This window comes from Centrocercus urophasianus, unplaced genomic scaffold, assembly GCF_019232065.1.
Source record: "Centrocercus urophasianus isolate 14NV4802_14NV808 unplaced genomic scaffold, USGS_Curo_1.0 seq_12, whole genome shotgun sequence".
Taxonomy (NCBI): domain Eukaryota; kingdom Metazoa; phylum Chordata; class Aves; order Galliformes; family Phasianidae; genus Centrocercus; species Centrocercus urophasianus.
The window spans coordinates 38,247,726-38,270,638 of record NW_024884364.1 but is presented as its reverse complement, the minus strand read 5'-3'; the positions used below and the strand labels follow the sequence as shown (position 1 = coordinate 38,270,638).

General features: G+C 35.0%; 1 protein-coding gene across 12 annotated transcripts in view; it reads right to left on the bottom strand.

Moving 5' to 3' along the window:
• The window catches only part of DMD (dystrophin), a 979,751-nt gene that overhangs the window by 751,897 nt on the left and 204,941 nt on the right, over positions 1–22,913 (bottom strand). For all 12 annotated transcript variants that reach the window (XM_042811110.1, XM_042811098.1, XM_042811099.1 and 9 more), the window contains exons 6-7: positions 20,773–20,945; positions 10,874–10,992 (exon numbers count right to left, since the gene is read on the bottom strand). In XM_042811110.1, the coding sequence (XP_042667044.1) occupies positions 10,874–10,992; positions 20,773–20,945 (292 nt within the window). The remainder of the gene's footprint in view (positions 1–10,873; positions 10,993–20,772; positions 20,946–22,913) is intronic.

Below are 22,913 nucleotides of genomic sequence, written 5' to 3'. Positions count from 1 at the left end.
CTTTTAAAAGAGAAACACCTGTACACATCCCAACACTAAGTGATAGCTTTGTTATTATTACAACCCTGCAAAGTCAGACAGTATTGTCTCCATTTCACAGAAATGTCCCAACACCTATATATTAGAGTTAACCAGAAGCTATTGCTTTTTTCACACCCAGGGCCACAAAACCTTTTATCTGATGTCTAACTTTCAAGAAGTTTTAACAACAAAAGCCACTCTCATTGGGCTATCATTCCAATTAAATAGTCCTTTCAATTGACACAGTATTCATGCTCCAAATATCTTTAAGAAGTGCTCTTCTTGATCCTTTTGAGAATTTTAAATTTGAGACAACTTTGCCATCTGTACTGAAATTGAGAAAATTATTTTTGATTGAAAACTCACTTTCTTTGAATGATAAGGTTCTATGATCTGGCCCATAGCAGAAATAAAGAATAAGGAAGTATGCAAATATTTGGGGTTTTTCCTTCTTTGGCTTTTATTAGATAGAATTTTTCATGCTCTGAAGCAAGAGATTTTTGTTAATCTTCCTTTTGTTGAGACAGTTTATAATGTAGCAAAGAAATGAATTTTCACAGTACTGAAAGTTTTTCATCCAAAAGGAACTTACCAAGTGGAGCACTTCTTTATTACCAGGCACTAAAAGCACTTTAAAGCAAGCTGAATTTTATTTTCACTAGACGATTTTGATTAAGGAAAAAATTTATAGGTTACTAATCATACCTTCTGGGTTAAAACTTTTACTCAGACTCGTTCAGCTGCTGAAGTTAAATAACTTGAGATATTAAGTGACTGTCAGCACTTCCATTTCTCTCCTTCCCTGGCAATTATCATAACCTATTTCCCACTAAAACATTCCAATCTATAATTAATCTACTTTTTCCCCTCAGCACTCATTATTTAGCATGAGAATAACAAAAGCAACCAAGAATTCTTCAGCTTAAAAACTTCCCATAGCTTGCAAACATTGGTTTAAAAAGCAGGATTAAAAGAACTATTAGTACTTCATCTTAGCCATAAGTTCTTAAAATATGTTGTTTTCTATAATGTACAAATTTGGAATATGAGAGACACATATCTTAGATTCTGTCTTATGCCATTTAAGGTATTTCCTAAACCCAAGAGACTTGTGGGGATAACGGGCCTCAAAGAGGAGTCTAAGTCAACAGCATCCCTTCCCTTCAATTTCATTTTGCATCTTGAGATTTCTAACGAACGTGTAATCAGTTAACATCATTCATCCCTAGCAAGTAAACCTCTTAATCATCCTTCCATTTATAATCCGATTTTTTTAAAAAATCTAGAAGTCTCAAGATATCCGTATGATTTTTTTTTTTTAAATTCTGCAGTCTCTCTGGCAGCTTTTCTGATCCAAATTAATGTCCAGGCAAATACTAGCCTATGTACTTCAGCTTTCCAGTGTAATATCACCAGTTGTTTATGTGTTAATAAATAATTTGAATCTTTTAGCTACCTAAAAACTGAAGGATGTGAAGGCACCTAATAGTATCTCAGTGAATTTTAACATGAAATCCTCTTCTGCTTTAATCTTTTTACTTAGAGTATTAAGCTCCAAATCTCATCTCATAACTTACACTTCTTGATGTGAACTTCCTTTACATGAATGAGTTCTGTTATCAGACTTGTTTATTTGTAAGTTATATACACTAAATTTATCATATAGTATTATAGTTCTAAAGGTATACATTATGGAAATATTACAGTAACTGAGATTCTAAGATCAAAGTAGGATGCTTTGACCTGGAACTATTTATAGCTGGAAAAACAACTATTTATTTCCAGTAAGTAGGTTAAAATCTGTTAATTCTATATTTAATTCTAATTTATTTATTTATAACTTATTTTTATTTCTAATTTATTTTAATAAATAAATGTCCTTACTTAAAGTGAAATTGAGTTTTTGTTGGCTTAGTGACTACATTTCTTTCCCATCAAGTTAAATTCTGATGTGAGAAAATATCCAGTAACAATTGTGTGTGCTGCTACACAACACTAGAAACTTGCCCAATTATATATTTAGCATTCACCGAAAAAACAAATCTCCCTTCTTCCTTTGGCATTTTAAGACCAACATAATACATATTTCATTCTCTTTATTGATGCATCAGTCAATGTAACCCTATTCTAATTGATATTTCCTCAGTTGTCTTCCACTAGTGATTTTTCTGAGCAACCAAGAACTATGCACATAATTCCAAAGGGCTTCATTAATTAAATTGCAGAGCTAAAAAATTAAGCACGCTACAAACAAACATTATTAATTGTTGCTTAAAGTATGGATTAGGGGCATAGCAAGTCCCAGTGGATGATGTGATACCTAAACAATTAAAACACATGAGAAATTGGGAAGGAAATAGCACAAGATTCAACCTGGTTGAATATTTTAATTCACTTACAGAAATGATTTATTTGGGAAACAATGCTGAAACACAGCATGAGTAATGATGAACAGAAAATTACACAGAATGTGATACGGCAGCAAATAAACCTATGCGATTATTTGTCAGAACAGACTAATGATTACAATTTGACAGGCATGTCTAAGGCAGTGCGACTGTAGAATATTAATACAAAGTCAAACATTCAGAAAGAAGTCAGAAAAACAAAACAAAAAAAACAACAAAACAACAAAACAGGCTAGAGAACACAGAGACAAAGGACAAAGCATTAGAGAGGGTCTGCTTGATCAGGATGAGGTTGCAACCTTTAGAATCAGCAGTAGAAAATAGAGTATTTAGAATATTGCTATTTCTGATGTCTGTGTGTTCTGTGGGTATGTCATGAGATAAACACAGAAAAGTTGGAAAAAAAAAAATCAAAAACCAGACCCTAAGCATATGAAACTCCTTCTGTGTATTCATGGGACTATTGCAACTCCTAGTTTCTTCATCAGATTCAGGCAAGAAGAATGATACTGCAACCCAGCTTCCCATCATCCCAAATCCTACCTGCAGCTCAATGGAATAGACTGTCTCTGTCCCTTCTCACCTTGGAAGAAGATGGTCAAAACAGGCAGAAAATGAGGGAAGACTTTTCACACTATGTCACTGATTATATGAAGAATGGTAAGGCTGAACCTTACTGCCATTAAGAGCAGCACTGCCATAAGCTATGAAATGGTTCTACAAAATTGTATAATGGGAAGCCCGAATTATACCATCACTAAAAATCCAGAGCTAACATGATTATTATCTGTAAATATGAAGACAGCAGCAGAAACACATGCACACTTAGATTTTGTAACATTTATACTACTATAATCTCATAGAAGCATTTAGTCAGTCTTTAATAGGGTAATGCTACATGCATGTATTATTCAACTCATGCCACAAACCTGTTTTCTTCTTTTTTCAGTTTAGTCTTGTAAAACTGCGTATTTAGTACAAATATTTACACACAAAGATCTTACACATGAGTCAATGTAATAACCATAAAAAGCAATGTTTCCTAACTTCATTTTTTTTGCTTTATTTTTGATTAAATAATCAGATGCAAATAATTCACAACATATAACTTCAGGAATACAATGGTTGACTTGAAAACTATATACAATAATAGCAGTAATGCAAATTAATAGAGAGCTCTTCATAAGTCAAGTTCATAACTTCATGCAATATTATAATCCCCAAATCCACTGCAAAAAAAATCTTATTTGTTCTGTAACGTATGTATTTCCACCAAATTAAATCCCAGATACTTAAAATTTTCCTGGTTATATGAGGAAATGTCTGTTTTTATTTTGAATCTCCTAATGCAGTATAATAATTCCAATAATTTACTACCATTAAAACTTAAAAAAATTTTGATTGACATATGGCCTCTGGATAAATCATTTGTTCACATTTTGATGAGGAAGTGTACCATTAATAAATGTACACTAAGCAGATTAGCATGGTTAAGATGGTATTTTACAGGTTTATAGTTAGAAATATTACTGTGGTACAAAGACAACCAAAAATGAAATACTCATCCATGTCCTAGGCTCACACTAGAAAACCCCAAAAGGAAGGATCTCCAGAAATCCCCTACATGGGACCTAGGAGAGGTGGAGCCAGACTCCACCCCTTCTGGTCACACAGATGAATTTCCTTTACCTGTACTCCCAGGGCTGAGCTGGTCCTTTCCCCAGGTGATAAATCAGTGGTTCAGACCAGGACTCCACCTCTCCTAGACCCCACTTAAGGGCTGACTACCTCAAGAAAAGGATATCTGGTTGGAGAACCCTCCCTTATGGAGTTTTCCCTATGAGCCTAGATCTTTGGAGACAGGTGAACGTTCTTTCCCTGTTTGTCCCTTTTGCCACTACACTCTTCTATCACCTTTCCACTGCATTAATCTTTCCAACTGTAACAATAATATTACACTGTTTTGAATAATATATGTCCACTGAACTTGTAATAGGATAGACCACAGGATTTGTAAAAGGAGTGAAGACTTGAGCAGATTTATGTTTACTTTTCAAAGTAGCTATGTAACAGACACCAGACACCGTAACGCATTTGTAGTTTAGACTTTACAGCTAGTAACAAGTGGTAGTAGTTTAAATGGTAACTCTTCACCTAAACCAGTCCAAATATCTAGAGATAAAGTCCAGCAACAATACCTCAGAACAAGTAACTTCATCACTTTGAATTCAATAAACTTTTTAATTAACCAAAAGTTTTCCAAGATTTCAGAACTGGAGTGAAGAAAACAATCGTTTTATTTTCTAATAATCACAAAGTTTGTTTTTTTGTGCAACTGAAGTAATGATTTCCAAGTTCTAAACAGCATTTAACTTGACTATTCCAAAACATTATATGAAAAACAGCTTTGTCACCTCTCTCTTCCCACCCTCCCTTTTTTTTTTTTTTTTTTTTTTTTTTTTAAATGCATATTGACAGTGTACTAGGGAAAACATCACTAAATTTTAGGATGGAATAAAAAACTAATATCTTCTCCCTTGGCACAAGCCATGTCAGGAAGGGTGATAAGATGAACAAGAAAACAGTATTACCACTGTATACTACTGGGTATAGGACAGGGTTAATGACTTGGTGAACTACAGTTCTGACAGGATGTTTTTCTCCTCTTCTCTGTACTATAGGTATGATGAGATACAGAAGTATGCAAAGTCAAGATCAAACAAAAAAGTTATCAAATGGAAAACCGAGTCTCATTATCACTTAATAATGGTGCTAAAACCTCATGTCATCAGTGCAAATTAAGGAAAAATACAGAAAATATGACTGAGAGAGATTAAATGAGGTTTTTAATCAGGCTACACAGTAAAGCATAAAAAACTAGATAATTGCTTCACCTAAAAAGAACAGCAGAAATGTCATCACAAAACTTCAGAGTTTATTTATTACAAGGCCAGCACAAACAAGACAAGATGCAGAAAAATGACAGCAGGCACTAGTTCTTTAGTTCATTAACTAAAGAATTACATGTTTATTGCTAGAAGTGAGCATGCAGACACTTCACTTCTTGCTGCTGCCATTGCTACCATACTCAGCTGTTTTAAGAGGAAATGAGACACAGCTCCCAAATTCAGTTTTGGAGAGAACACTTCTTTGTGTGATCCCTCTTTTATTCCCAAAGCACACTAGCATACTTTGCTACACAAAATGCAACAAGCTTTGTCACTGAAAACTGCCACTATACAACGTATGAGGTTCCAGAAAGACCTTTTTTCTCCAGCAGCTGTATGCGTAGAAGAGAGCGTTTGGCATTATTGGCAGGTCTTCCTTTTCTCTACCGTATGACACTGTCTGTGCCTCAAAGCCAGGCATCAATTCACAGATCGCTACACCACTGTCCAAATGTTTAATTACCATGCTCAAATGAGAAGAAAATAGATGTTCCTATACCACGTTGTATCTGACAAACTATTGCAAACATTTCATAACAAAGTTGGATGTTAATTAATCTGAATATTTGCCTTAACTTCCTGGAACTCACTTGAATATTGAGATTATGTGCCAGAGGAACAACTATTTAAGACCAGTGGTAAAGTTCGGTATAAAACCAAGACCATCAAATTACTACACAAGTTGTTTATTTGTCCTTTATTGTACTTGAGTGTATTTGAAAAGATGCTTAAGAAAAAGAAAAGCTTTCCTCTCTGACAAAACTAACACCAGATCTATTTTTCACCCCAATATATAAGGTAGTGCAAAGAGAAAAATGCTTACTGAATTACACTTAAAAAATAGTTGCACTCATTTTCTGCTAGTATACACTTAAAAAAATAAAACTCGTGAATGGAGGAAATGATAATATTCAAGGTTTTCCTCATTCCTGTGGCATCTGAAAATGCATTTCACAAACCTATGCAAGTTCAGAAATACAAAGAAAGCACAGAACATGGAATATGAATCATTTTTATTAACCTGAGATATTGGAGTCTCTATTAGCCTATAGTGAAATTCCCCTGCGACACACATAATGGGTCACTGTAATATAACAGTATTACTTGAAAAAGGGCATACTGGAGAGATAGTAAGCAAAAACCCTTAGTGTATTTTCTGAAGTTCATAGACGGATATAAGAATTGAGCCCCTCCAAAATTGCAATCAGAGAAAACGATCATGAATAAACAGTTAACTACTAAAAGAGAAAACTCCAGGTAATTAGACATTATTAAAAGGTACAGATTAATCTTAACAGCTTGATCAAAGCTATTAAAACTTCCATGTATGAGTTATAATTACTGATCTTATCATCCTTTAGTTCATTTGCTTAAGATATTTTGTCTTTTTCTAATATTAGCCCAAGTAAACTCATATCAGCAAAGACAGCAAATATCACCGTCCCTCTTATTTCTCATAATTAACAATAATTCAGAATAACGAGAGAGAAACATAGGGAGCTGAAGACATTGCTTTTCCAGTTTCCAAACCATAAAAGAAAAATGTTAACAGAACCTTATATCTAAAATACTTTGAGAACAGTCTGTGACTAACAATCTGTTATTTACATTGCAAATGATCCACTGAAATCTTCTCAAAAAATCAGCAACTGTAACTTATATTGCAAATCCCACAACAGTCATCACTCAGCTGTGAAAAAACTTATATTCCTTAGCAGTATTGAGAGTAATTTTGGCGTTGCTGTTTTTCCATTTGTCATCCAAATTTGAACAGAAATCACTGTTTGAAAACAACCTGTTTCTGACAATGTTTGTTGCAAGGTATTTTGAGTTGAATGAGAGATAACTGAATGCCCACAAATACAGATTCTGAGTAACCAAAATGAAATAACACTTTTTTTTTCTTCTCCTTTGAAAGGGTCACAGAGAGCATTATCAAGATTTTAATCATCTCAGCTGCATCATCATAAATGTCTTACAACAAAAAGCCACTCTGAGTTATGTAGGTGCACTCTGACTTCGGAAGTTCAATTTGCAGAAATATTAGTCCTTTCAAATCCTGCCCTCTTGTGTATAGATCTTCATTAAGTCTTCTAAATAACACTTTCTACGTTCCATTACTTTCCTTCACACCTTCCCTCTCTGCTTTTTATCTTTCCTCACTTCCTTAGTGAGCACCAAACATAACGAACAAAGACTCAGTCAAGAAGAAAGAGTTGATTTCTTCATAGCTTTTCCATAACAGAAGAGGAAGAAAACCCGTCCCTATATGCCTTCTATACATCAGAAGAAAAAATACCAACCCACCCACATTGACAGTTAAAGTATCTTTAATTTTTTTTTGCTCTGGAATGGGGCCAGCATTCCTACAAATTGTCTGAATAAAGTTCCTAACTACATATCTTATTCTTTTAGACAAGTTTGTTTGCTCCTCTTCCCCAGTACTACGAAAATTCTGACTGCAGAATAACTCCATAGGACTTATTGCATGCTGGATACGTAGCCTATTTTTGGAATTGGCATCAAGCAGTAACTTCAGATAGTTGTAAGAAAAGATTCTGATTAACTGAATATTAATTTTATTTAGATGAAATATACAGCTTGCTATTTTTAAGAGGAAGTTATTAAGGTAATGTTATATAAACTGTGAAGACATTATAAAACTTCATAGACATGATATAATATCAACATTCCAATTTTATCAAACTACTTTAGGATATGTATATAAGTAAGAATTTATTATAAAGATGAAAGGGTAGAAGGAATATTTTACTCTGCTCCATATTTTAAGACGTGCATCCTCAGTATAACTACAAATGAGTATTGTAGGCTTTCTTAAGTTTAAATGCTTAAAAACTAAGTAGGCTTCCCACTTCAAAATACACAGCTGATGTAGAAAGTGTTATTTAAAGCATGGCCTACCATTTCAATAGAACAGAAGAAATGTTCCTACGAGTTAATACATGTGAGGAAAACAGCAAGAACTATGAACTCTGTATGATGCAAAATATAGAAATTCTCACTTAAAATGTGGTCCATATCTCATCTATTAATGTATTCAAAATGGAAATAAAATTCTGAAATGTTCTAATAGCTGCTCATGAGAAAGATTTAAAACACCAACAGCCTCAGAAACAAACAGACAGTTTCTTATGGGGTGGGCTTAGAATATCAGCAACCTCAGAAAAAAACCTACAACTTCATTTATAATCCAGAAAATCAGTACTTGATCAAATAAAAATATTTACTTTACAAAATGTAACTGCTACTCATTGGTAATCCTTGGTCATTGATTTGGGGATGTGTCTGTAAATCATCAGAAACTTTAAAAAAATAAAAATAAAAATGAAAAACAAAAAACACAAACCAGACACCTTTCTTCTTGATTACCATATGAGTAGAACCTACCAAAGATCAGGGCTTATTGAATTGCAGCTTTGAAGATTCTCGAAGTCTGTAAATGGAGTGAAGATTTTTTTTTTTTTAAAGTGTTCACAAACACTCATGTGTGATGCTTTGACAAATATTAAGTTATGTCAAAATAAAGGTTCACCAACTGCAAAGTCTCTTTCCGCTCTTACTAATACTGGTTGAACTTTCTTAAGCCACCACCGTGAAAGAGTTTTTCAGTGCTTGACTAAAAAACTGCACTAAAAATACCCTTGCCAATCCAGAAAAAAAAAAAAAAAAAGTTTAATCAGAAGTGATTTCTACACCTAGAAAATAATGAATTATAATTCCAGCAAGCACATAGAAGTTCTAAATTAAAACTTACAAATAAAAATGCATTTCAGCCTTTAGGAAGCCAATAGAGAACCAAACATTGTCACACAATCTGCTATTAAAGATATTTTAATCTCAAATTAGGAGTCCTGACATATATACACAATTTAAAGTTACATAAGTAGTACGCTGGAATCTTAAAAAAAAAAAATATTTTCCACTGGCTGGTGCACCAGTAATTCTATTTTTTTAGTCTAGAAACAATTTTGGGTATTTTTTAAAAGACTGATAAACAGAAGGTACTGCTGAACAAAACTGTTACAGTTGCACAGATTCTCAGGGATTTTCAAGTAGATACAGAATTAACTGTTGTTTTTCAAAGGCTTGCTTTATTTTATTTTTTATTTTTTAATTTGGAATGAAAAAAATAGGTGGCAAGCACCACAATTTACAGATTTGAATAGCAAATAATTACAGCAGACATTTGGAAAACAACCAATGTTTAAGAGTTTTTCAGCTGTTGGCTAAACAACTGCAGCTATCTTTGCCAAAGTAGAATAAAATGTGCACTAATTGAAAGTAATTTCTGCATCCAGAAAATAATTTCTTCATTAAACTGTTTTAAGATGTTCAACCAATTACTGCTACTCTATCTACTCCACTGTGCAGCCGATTTTTGAACTTCAATCTCATCCGGAGTTTATAAACTATATTTTTTTAAGTGGAACTATTTGACAGCACACAGGACATGCTCTCATCATTGACTCTCAAATCTTACTAGCTGCTCCAATTGTGAGTTTTGCTTAAGATGCTACTCTTAATTCCACACAGTGCAAAATACCACTGTCTTAAATTAAGCCATCACTTCTAATAGGGTTGGTTTTCTTTTTTCTATGTACACAGATAGATTTTTCCTTATATTTATCTTATGTAAATACAAAGGATACAAAGTTATTGTTTAATCTTGAGACAAACTCTACTATACTTAAACACTAGAAGATTCAATGCTAGATTTTAGACCAAGTTATACAATTAGTTAAATTCTCTTTTGTTATATCAGAAGTTCACTGTGAGGTAGACCACTAAGGACTAATACCACAAACGTTAAAAACTAGATTAACTAGTGGCTTAATAGGGAAACTGTAGGAAATTGAATGAAAAAAATCAGATCACAGTATGGAAAAGAAGATATTAATATATATAAGAGCATAAAAAGAAAATACAACAGATGACGACCAACGAGTACTTTTTCAAACATGACCGTATAAGGAAGCAGAGAAGATAGAAAGGATTTTCCTGCCACTTCTGAGTTAAGCTCATTCTCCTTATTATCACTGATGAAAAATAATACAAGCCTAGGTAAAGATAATATTCAAGCAAAAAGTTTTATCTACTATCAGGAGCTAAAATTAATTAAGATAAAATTCTCATATGTCTAGATACAAGTATCCAGAGTTTGAGTCTATAGAAGATACGATCTGCACGCTCTAATTATTGAAACAGCAATCAGATTATTTTCAAGATACCTTGATATCAACATGTACACATTACAACTGCAGACTCAAAAAATTGCTTTAGAGCTTGCACAAATAGAGAGTGCTTATGCTATGTTAAAGTAGTGCAAAATGAACACCAAAGTATATTTTAAAAAATTGTATTCAGTTTATGATTTAATCTTGCAAAATATTAAATATTTGTGTGAAGAAATAAAGCTGATTTACAAGGAAATGCATGAAAAATTGATAATCCACTTAAAGAACATTTTGTACTGACCTTCAGGATCAAGGAGCTTCTCTATGCCCAGGTGTTGCCTGGCTATGTTAAACGCATGGTCTAATCGTTTCACAGGTGACTGCTGAGAAGCAACAGCATTCCAATCAAACAGGTCTGGCCTAAAAACAAAAACAAAAACAAAAAAATAATTAAGTTTCTTCTTTTTCAGTGTTAAATTATATATTTCTTCTGCTACGCATCAGTGTCAAGTACTACTTTTTACTTAATGAAAGAATGTATTTGGTCAGATTTGGTCAGTATTGGAATTAATGAAGCTGGGTTTCTAACGTGTCATCCATTTTCATCTTCAACACATTAAGAATTTTTCTTATTCGTCATTAAGCCCCACTGGCCTACAGCCTCATTCCCCCAACCAGTTGTTTCTACCCATTGTGCTCTGGTCCTGTGTCTGCCCAAAATGCCTGCAGCAGGTTTGCTCTCTCAGTGTATGGGTGAGAAGAATCGTGCTGTGGCTGTGCACACTGAGATTAACTCACAGCAAGCCAAGCAGGATAAGTAACTGCTGTGTTTATTTTGCAGCCTTTCTCCTCTCTCCAGTACCCAGTTTTTTACAAGTCTAAGAACATAATTGCTGCTGAGATTGCCAACTCTCTGCTATATCTGATTGAAATTGGCCAACAGGTTCAGCATATCATAATGTGGGAACATATGCAGCATAACTGCACATGCCACTTCTCATACCAAAACCTTTAGAAAAACACATACTTTTCAGATGAGCACAAAATTGTACTCCAGTCATGGGTTTTAGCTGATATGAGCCAAAGGCCTACAGCACAATTTAAATGTGCTTACAGGAAAAGACAGCACCAGCAAAATTGAATTACAGCTGAGATACATCTGAGTACTTGTACTATAAATTGCAGTATTTACAACATAAATAATGTTAATACAGCATGAAATTTGGTATTTCATCTAAGAATTACCTATTAGGATCAGAATTTGCTACCAGGCATTTTCGAAAAGAAAGTTTAATCAGGTGATCAATAATCAACATGCATAATATGAAAAAAACAAGCGCACTATTTATGATTTTGACACAATGTTCTAAAACAAACCACATAAATACATAATTTTACCTACAGATAAATCAAGTATGATCTAAACATGTTACAATGTTGTCATTAGTTACGAATGATTTGCTTACATTTTTATTAAATTCAAAAGTTTATTTTAAACAGTGAGTCCTATAGTTATAATTGATGGCAAAAACGTTAAGTAGATCAGACTCTAATAACTTCAAGAGAGCAAAGGAAAAATGATATTTATGTAGCAGTAATTTCCTAGTTATGTACCCTTGCTGCCTAATTTCTTCTGAGAGGGAAGTGATTTACATAATAACAATTAAGTTTTTATAAACTATTTTGCCTCTTTATGCAGAGGTTTTTAAATATTAATTACGAATAGACTACTGCTATTAATTTCTCCTTTCCCCATCAGAAAGATTTCAAAATATTAAATTTTGCTGGAGACAAGAGGCGGATGGAAGAGGAATCTTAAGGGGTTATTATCTCTGTCTCTAGTCATGGATGTAGTAAGTCTGTGAGCTCAGAGACAGGCTTGTGTACCAAAATACAAGCATTTTCAAAATACAGATTACGTGTGCACAATTTCTTGCATCCTCCTGGTACTGTATCTGGATAGGATGGAGTTAACAATCTTCATAGCAGTCCACTGTGTTTTGGAATGGTGGTTTAAACAATATTGAAAACACATACTTTTTTTCTTTTTCTTTTGCTGCACTCACACAGTATCAAGGCTTTTTCTTCCCTCCACATTCCTGCATGTAAGCTGGATGTGTGCAGAAAGTAGGAGACAGGACAGCTGACCCAAACTGGCCAAAGGGACACCCCATACTATGCAATGTGCCCAGCAAGAAGAACTGAGGTAAAGGAAGAAGGAGATTGGGATTTCGTCCTCTAAGGCAGCTGTTGCTTAGAGACTGGCTGGGCATCCATCTGCTTGTGGGAGGTATTGAGTGACTGTATTTGCAACACTTGCTTTTCCATTCCACTTTCCTTCATTTATTTTTCTGACTTACAAGTTTTCTTGCTTTAGCTCTTCCTATTTTCTGCTCTGTCCGGGGGCACAAAGCAAGAAAATAGCTGCTCAGTTGCTGGTTGGGTTTGACCCACTGTTCCACTGCATCCTATATACTGTCATAGAGATGTTCTTCACTTTTTCTCTCAAATTTAACTTTTTTTTTTTTTTTTTTCTTCTGTCCTATGGCATAGAATGCCTAAGCTCATACATCAGAATTAGCGAAGGGAACACTGTAGTAATGACAGAGCTCTTATTTTCCTGAAAAGCTCTCCATGGATGTCTTGGACAAACATTACAGGGACTACCACATATAAAAAAATCAGTGACAAAAGCTTTTAGGACAAGGAAAGAAAACCGAAGTATCTGAAGGACTACTTCCCCCCTCCAAATATTTTTTGGGGTGTTTGATTTCAAGTTCCAGTCATATTTCTTCTTCTGAGCAGCACATTGTTTTCACAAAATCATAGCTGGTTTGTTGAGACAAGATTTTATGTCCAAGATCATGGTTTCTTCTAACCAGTCTGGATTCCATTGGGCAAGAACAAGAACATTTGGAATTATGGTCATCAGTAGTATCTTGGATATTCAGTGTCATCCACCTTCTCAGTATATCTCTCTTTGAGATGGCAAAAATTTGAACTGAGAATACAAATATAATAGTAGCAAGAGCTCTACAATAAACCAATGGCAGGTGTGTCATAATATATTTTCTCAATATAATAAAAATAAGAATAAAAAGATGACAGCACAGATTCCAAGCTGACTCAAAGGTATATATAGCCACCTACAGCAACTCAGCTCTTAGAAAATGGACTTAAATTAAGTATATATGTAGAGAGAGATAGAGAGAAAAAGCTCTCTTTGATCCAGCAGTAATCTAACTCTGCAGATTGTCGCTCTTTTGGAAGAATGCTTTAGCATACACATTTCATCAGTTCCATCACTAGATTATGGTCTTATAATGGCAGTTTGATACGTCAGCTTCTTGGCATAATGTCTCTAGATGTTTTGATTTGTGTATATACAGGGCAATATGACCAAGAATGACTGCAGGGGATACTACAGCCTAGAAGATTAAGAACAGCAGCATGTTGCAAATAGTTCTTAAAAATCCATGAAACAACAGTGAAACAGAATGTTTACTAATGGCAAAGGAGTTTTAAATATAGGGCTAAGCGGGTGTGAAATAGAACAGAATAGAAATCAAATGGAATACTGATTCTCAGCCTTCACTTGCTCTTTCTGTGTTGTTCAAAGCACTTTTCACAATCTGCAACTTGGTTCATATCTGACAGGCAGTAAAGCAAAGCAGACATGGCTAGGAAGTGTTCATTTCCCTCCCTGAAAATATAAAGGCATACACATTAAAAAAAAAAAAAAAGAACATATTGAACTTCAATCTCCAATTAGCCGCCAGATAAATAGCTACAATAGCACTGACCTTATTTATGACACACTGAGCACACACTGAAAGTTTTAAAGGCTTTGACTGTAACTGTACTACATTTATGTATATAAATGTAATACGTAATCATAGAAAGATTTTGCTCAGAAAAGACCTTCAGGACTATCTAGTTTCCAGCCTCTTAATAGAGCAGATAAACTTTCTACCACTCAGACTGCTCAGAGCCCCATCCAACCTGGCCTTGAACACTTCCAGGTGGTGTGTGGAGCAACCACAGCTTCTCTGGGCTTCCTGTGCCAATGCCTCACTCACCATTCTCATAGTCAAAAATTTCTTCCCTATCCAATCCAAAACTGTTACCTTGTCACTGTAGGCTCTACTGAAAACGTCTTTCCCATTTTTCTTACAAGCTCCCTATCCTTATACACCTAGGGAGATGGTTCTACTTAACAGCTACTGCCTTGCTATGTCAGTAAAATGCAGAACATACCATTCACAGAACCATACCCAGAATTTATACTCTGAATATTAGCAACGCAAGCTCACTGATGTGCCCTTGTAGCTTTATCAAGAGACCTGCGCTCCACTGCTTCTTGAAGTCATTATTAAATGCAATTGGAATAGAGCCTAAATGTCCCTAGAGATGCAGTGATTACACAAATGGGAACATCTACTCCACGTAACCTCTTGAAAAACAACAACAGAAACAGCATTAGAAATATCTGATAAAAAAAAAATAATAAAATCAACCATAAACAGGAGAAGGGATGGATAAAAGTCTATGAGAGAAAGCTTCCTACTGAGTACTGCTCTCTTATATGTATTTAGTGCTTCACACTCGTATCTTACTTCTATTCCCTTCAAGAGGGCATGAGAATATTCATTCAGATAAAATTCCATAGTATTCACTGAAGATCTCCCAGATACAAAAAACAAGCCATCCAGCCCTCACTGAAAATATCAGATAAGAAAAATGAAAATATCACCAATGACAGGATAGGGATGGGATTGTTTTTGTTTCATTAAGGCATGTAATTTTTCATACTATCATTCGTTGAAGTAAAAGGGAGCACACGAGGTGAGATTAGTGCCTCATGCTAAGCCAATATCTCCTCCCAATTAACAGCCTTCAATCCTTCCACATCTCAGGATTTTAAGGAATTTCTGAGTTGGAGACTTCACGTTTTGTGCAGACCTTTTTAATGGGAATTTAGCAAGGCTGTCCAAAAAGTTTGTGTTCCATGTTTTCACTCCAGCCTTAAGATTTTTGCACCTGAATCATGAACAAAGACAACCTAGGGCTACAGAGATGGGGAAGGGTCCAGAGGGGAAGATGTATGAGGAGCGGCTGAAGCCCCTCGGTGTGCTCAGCGCAGAGCAGAGGAGCCGAGGTGAGGCCTGATGGCGGCTGCAGCTCCTCACAGGGAGCGGAGGGGCAGCGCTGAGCTCTGCTCTGTGTGACAGCGACAGGGCCCGAGGGAACGGCATGGAGCTGCGTCAGGGGAGGGCAGCTGGGGGTCAGGGAAAGGGGCTGCACCACAGCGCGGTGGGCACAGCCCTGAGTGCTGAAGTTCAGGAAGCGTTTGGACAACACTCTCAGATATATGGTCTGATTTTTGGGTAGTCCTGTGTGAAGCCAGGAGCTGGACTTAATGGTCCTTCTGGGACCCCTCCAATGTGTTGTACTCTATGATTCCGTTACACTTAGTACTGCCTATGAAGTTTTCGGAGGGCAGATGTAAAAAATGTAACAGTTGTGGAAACAGAAGGTTGACCAAAATACAGCAACTTTCCATTGTGCTTATTCCTTGACTTCACTTACGGTGAATATAATGCTTTCCATATTGAAGTGTTTGTTCTCAAATGTTTTCACAAATACTTATCTTGAATTACGTTGAAATATTATCCAGCATCTGAATTGAATTGTACATTTAGCAATGCAAACATGATGTAAGACAGGTTGATGTGTTTTTTTCCCTTTATGAAGACCAAATGGACACATAGAATCTACCATTAGTTACACCCTCCGAGTGCAGTAACATCAAAACCAAGAAGAGATGTAAGAACTATTTCCCATTTTACCTACAGTTGCCTTCCTCCTGATACTCTTCTCTCTTTCCCCACACCACTCAGAAGGAACCACCCACAAAGTCGGTACAACAAAAGTGTTACAGAGCCTGTAAATTGATGATGAACACATGGAAGGTGTTGAAGGATATATCAAAGATACAAAATTACTATGAACTTCATATAGTTTATAAAGTTTTCTATTTTACAGTTTACACGCGCTTCCTTCAAAACTATTCTCAATTATCTGTTATGAACTGCGAAAAGTAGAGTTTGCAAAACAGTTAATTTTCATGAAATCGCAGTTGAACAGCATAACTAAAATTTCAACCCCCTTCCCGTCCTCCACTGTATGTCGTGTTTTCTGAAAGTAGAATGTTAATTAAATCTATTTCTAGCAAACTACAATTTAAAAACTTAGGCAGTCTGCCAATATTTCAAATGAAGCAATACATAAGGACATGGTCAAGTGTTTATTTTGATGCAGTTATAAAAAAAAGCTTGAAATATTTTTAGAAGAAAAATCTAACTGTTAAAATACTAGTGTGGTTTAGATTCACCACAGGAATAACCACAGAATTTAGGAATCGATCCTAACAACTTCCTACTTCCTGCCAAAATACTGTTCGTTGCACTTCAGTATATAAATATTATGAAGCAATGTCTTTGTAAGCAAATGAAAGGAGAATGAGTAAGGAAAATTTAATGTTTGTACTTTCTAAGGGACTGATTCCTATAGACAGCAGGAAGAAATAACTAACAGTATCAGAGAGATCTTCCCTCACTTCTGGAGAGCAGAACTGAAGAAACAAAAAAATCAAACAGGGAAAACAAATGAACTTCAATCAAAAGTGTTTCTGTTAAATGACTTTTAATCCTAAGTATTTAAAATACAAAGTATTAATAAAGCATATGATGTGGGAAACATAAGGTTTCACGTAGCCTGGTGATCATCCCCTATTGTCAGGTTTAAATTCAAACTGTCTACTGTAAGCACAAAGCCAAGACACTCTGGCATATAAGAAGTAGGCACCTGCATTTTAAATTGGCTGAAGTAACTGCCAAGGCTTCTTACAAAAGGCTGTTTATTCTTTTATGGGATAGAAGTAGATGAACAGTCAGAGTACATTAGCACACCTATTTTATTGATTGCATCTTGAATCTTGAAGGCCAATTCAGTGCTCCTGCATACTGAACATAAAGTGCAACGTCACTGAAAATCAATACAGAGGACACACTAAGCAATTAAGCATTAAGCAGGCTCACCTGAAAAATTACTGACTCAGGGCTGCAAAGAATATTGAATCTCCCTCTGCGACATTTCCAGATTAACTCAGTGATTAGCAAAGTCCAAAGAAGACAACTAGTACATTTTGGAGTTAATAGAGACGTACCTCCAAGAATCTGAATGCATGCTCGCAATTTCCTAGAAGATTGCCCAAATTCCTAGACTAGAGACAAAACTTCAATAAAGAAATTCCTTTTTACTTCCACTCAGGGCAGGCTCACTATGCAGAATGCTATGGAAGATTTATGACAGCAAACATAAGATGAGCAAAAAAGATGTTCTGCTGCTATGTTATAGTGAAACCGAATGAAATGCATAGATTTCAGTGAGTAGGAAATAAACATTCACAACTAGTGAGCTCTGCATTGAACAGAAGACAGCACTGGATAAGATATAACTTACAGATACTTAGACTGTTGTCTAGTGCTGAGGTAGCCTAAGTAGGATGGAGGCACCTATCTGCATCCCAAACCAAGGACTACTAAGTACGAGCCTCTGTTTAGGAATCAAGAGGTCATTTTATAGAGCTGGACAGAATGAAATTTGTCATTACTAATTTCAGGCACCAGGTGATGATAGGCAGTATTTTTAAGCAGGCAATTTGAATATTTCAGTATCAGATACCTTCACTAGGAAACAGGCAGCCCATATCACATCTAAGTGAAAAGACATATGACAACTCTGGCGTTCTGCTAAACTGATTTGCTAAAAGACATATCAAAATAGTTAAAATGTCAAGCGATAATACTGATTTTAGATTTTGAGTTTACAATACTAACTAGCAATCCAATGTAATTTTAGCATAACCATTTTCTGGTTCTTTTAAAATATTTTTCTTTTGAGATATATCTAATTCTATTTGTTGTTGTTGTTGCTGGAACAATCTGACAGTTTCCTGTTATTTATTAATGTCCTTCTAGGAACTTTATCACTAGATGTCAAGTATAGACTGTTCATTTTGTAGTGAAAGTCACCTACGACAAATAAAATACTTGAAGCATCTGCATAGGCATTTACTGCTTTAATTTGAAATTATTACTCAACAGTTTTTGTGGGAAAGCAAAAGACTACTTCAAGCCCTTAAAAAAAGAAAAACTTTGTAGTGCTTTGTGAAGCACACAGAAGGAAAAATCAAAATGTCATAAAACAGACTAAAACTTTCCAGTTTCACAATCTATAACACATATGAAACGAAGAGCAGCTTGTAATGATCATATTGTTAACACATTAAAACTCTCGGTAGCTGCTGAAGAGTAATTTATAGGAATAGTGATATGTAAAGAGCCTAGAGATGCATTTATATTTGCTGTAACCTTGGATAAGCATTAAGTTTTCAACTTCTCAGTGCTCACACTGCAGTGAAAATAGCACTGATAGAACTAAATTCTGGAAGATCCAGGGAAAGATTTTGTTAAACTCCATTAATTAGTTCCTCAAAATAATAATAAATGTGCATTCTCATGAGCTTTCATCTAAAATTAACACACTAAGATGTATGTGTGATCAAAAAGAGAATACACATGCCTGTTCTAAAATTAATTAGCCTGAAGAAAGCTACATTCTTCTAAGGATGTAGCTAGTAATTAGCTCTACAAATGAGTTATTAATAGACAAATCTAAACCAACACTTTGATATGACAAATGAAGAGCATCACTGACCATGGAATATCATCATGGAATATTTTGAGTACTCATCTCAGTAGTAACAAACGTAATGTTACCCACGTATTTACTAAAGTAAAATGAATTTGTTTGAGAATGTCATGATCTTCTAATTATTATCTGCATGTATCTCATCAGTCTGTTAATGAGCTTTTTGTTATACAATTAAGTGGTTGATTTTCCTTGGGAAATTATCCCCAACAACAATCACCACTACAAAAGTAGGAGAGCTTTGTAGATGTATTGAACTCTGAATGCAAAGCTCTGAATGAAGTTCTTAATGCACAGAGTCCAGTTAAAGATGAAATTCTCCAAGCACATTACCCAAGATACAGTTTAACAACATATCTAAGAGGGTAGAACCATCGACTCCACTGGCAAAGTGCTATCATTTTGAGAGCAGTGACCTTAATCAGACAGTTTATTCAGAAACAGTTACCTGAGGTAGTGAAAATTCTGGAAATACTTGTAGATCTTCACTAGTAAATTTGAAAGACAGTCTCTAACTGTACTTTTGGAAGTATTTAGCAAAATTTTATTTTAGGCTTTTAGCAACTAACAAAATATTGCTTGGCTTGTTGTACTAATATTTTTTAAATTCCAATTATCTCTTGCTAAATAGAACATATTCATACCTGTTCAAAAACTTAAATGACAATCTGGAGCAGTCAGCTGCCTTGCAGGTCTATCCTCTTCAGGTGAGAGGTACAGAAGTATGAAAGGCAGTTCAGGAGGCTTTCCACATTCGAAAATAAGTATTTCTTTGAAACCAGTGGTGCCATGAGTCCCACCAGCTGGACCTTTAAAATAGACTGGCTTGCATCTTTTCCTTAATCCAAGTATACAAAACCACTAGAGGACTTTGAATCTCTAGAGATACAGTTTCATATAGCATACACCGGAAGAAGTCAAGTACTAAGAGAGGGAGAATACTAAAATCAGCTGGGGAGCAACATAAAGGGTTTTGAAAATACAGGCTACTTTCTCCAGCTCTGTCTTTTCAAGGCAAATCCATACTTTCAATCCAGCAACTGTCAGAGGCTTTCAACAAGCACTACACTGTGCCTCTCTAGGTGCCTAAAGGAAAATGTTTTCCCTCCAGGTCAACCTCAAAGGTTTAATTTTGGATTTACTGCTTGCTTTTCTTGAAAGTTTCCAAGCCTGTGATCCTCTATCAGACTCTCAACTTGCTATGCATTGAAATTCCAGGAAAGGATCTGAGCTGAGAACCTTCACTTACACTGTAGGAATGCTCAGATCCTCTTCCTCTGCTAGAGGTTTTCAGTCTGACTGTGTATCTACCTAGTTGACAGTAAAAATCACAGAACAGATACACCATTCTCAAGTCCTGTTGGAGCCATCTGTTATAGGCTCTGAACTGAAAAGACTGAAACAATGAGAAGTTAGTTTTCCTACCTGTGACTGTGAAGGAGTGCATTGAAAGCCAATCCATCAGACCAGCTACTGGTGAAATTGATAACATTGACCTGTGGGTAATTACGAGTTGATTGACGGACCCAGCTCAGCAGAATCTTTTCACTGTTTGTCTGCTGCAGTCCAGCCATGATGTTTTTCATTACATCTTTGACCTGCAAAAAAACCCAGAATCTCATCAATGACTGAGCATCCTCATTTAAAGCTAAATCATTTTTTGATTCCCAAAACCTCCACTTGCTTAGATATAAGCATTGAAGAAAAACCTCCTAGGTAACCAAAGAACATACTTGGTGTCACAGTACAATGACAGTGATCAAACTGGAATACATAAAAACAACTGATGCTGACTTGTTGTCTGCCATTGCCGGCGCACTCAGTAAAATCACCACTGTTTCCCATGAAGTGCTCCATGAGCAAGCAGAGAAGGTACATTTGCATGCACTACTTATTGGAACAGAATGCGTACAAAAGCAGCCTTTCTCTTTGTAGTTTTCTTTGCTCTGGAAATGCATCCATAGTTAATAGAATATAACAAAGGCTGATAAAATGATAAAAAGCATCTTTCTCTCATCAACAAAGTCGAAGTAATACAAAGGTAAAATAAATAAGAACAGTAGAGAGCACAGTATTTTCTATTTCAGCATGTAAACTGTATTTGCATATGTGTACCCAGATGAAAAATGAATTTCACTGCACTTATTAAAGGAACACTGTATATGTTTCATGTTTTGAATTTTGTTTCAGAAACAGTTAATACTCCTCTTTCATCAGAGAAAGCTCACCTATCTCTAGTTACTGCTTTACAGAGCAATTAATTCTGAGGGTTTATAAAATATTTCCCTGGAGTTTGATACAGTGTAGCTGCTAATATATTTCTTAGCAACTTCTTTACTGGTGAAAGAGAAGCTCATAATTTATTTTCTTGTAAAGTATTCCCTTTGAAATCACTGTGCTCTCCATATATCTTGGAAAGCATAGCAGCTTTTAAAAAATATTCTCTAAGACTTTAAAATTTAAAATTTAATGATAGAGTTGTTTTTCCTTATCGACTCATCCAAGGTATTTCTTTATAATTCTCATTGGCATTGCTCAGCAACCAGTATCATCAGAAAACAACACCTAGTTAGTGCACTATTTACTTTATGACAAGGATTGACCACATTCTAATAATAAAACTTGTGATGCAATACACAAGCTATAATTCCAAAGCATAATCAACTATAAAAAAATAATTACTAAGGTACTGCAGAAAAACAGCAGGAATCAGTTCATTATCCAATCTGACTCTAATCAATCCAATCACTTGAATCAATTATTGAACAGACATATGAATTACGAAAACAATCTCTTGTTTTTATATCTGAATTGCACACTATTATCAATACCTTCAATTTTTCATTTTTGAGACAGGTATAAAATTAATTTCTGACATGAGGAGAGGGGGAGAAACTCATCCTCTATGAAATTCTCTGGCCATAATCTTGCCTTTAATCTACAACTGTAATTTCTATAAACGACAACGGTACAAATGCTAGGTACAAGAATAACAGCATTCTGTAGTTCCTTCAAATCTACACCAGAAAACAGAAAGTAAAGAGTTTGGGAAAATTAGTAAGTTTGCAACTTAGGTTTTTTTTTTTTTTTTTTAATGGGTATCCTGTATTCTGTTTGGGTATCCTTAATTTTCTTCTTAATTTTTTCAGTCTTCATGATTGAGACTTGCCAAATTAGACTTAAATAATTCAGCAAGAGTTCAACTGCCGTATTTCCACACACACACAGACACAAAAACTGACTACAAAAATATAAAATTTTGTTCTTCGTGAATCCAGGTGCTAAAAAGAAGAGAAGTTTCAAGTGCAACATTTATTAAACCAAATTTAAACAACGTGAAAGCATTCAAAATATCCAGGTTGCGCTAATGGAGAAATATTCATGCTACGGTTTCATTGTTCTTTTAGGATTTTTACTGTGTCCTTGTGTTCACAAGTACAGGTATCTGAATACAAGAAGTAAACAATAACATTTGAAAAATACAATGTTCTTTTTGTGGGAGAGCTGAATTTATGCAAAAACAAGAATTAAAAATATAAAAGTTTGTAACAAATAAAAAATCAAAT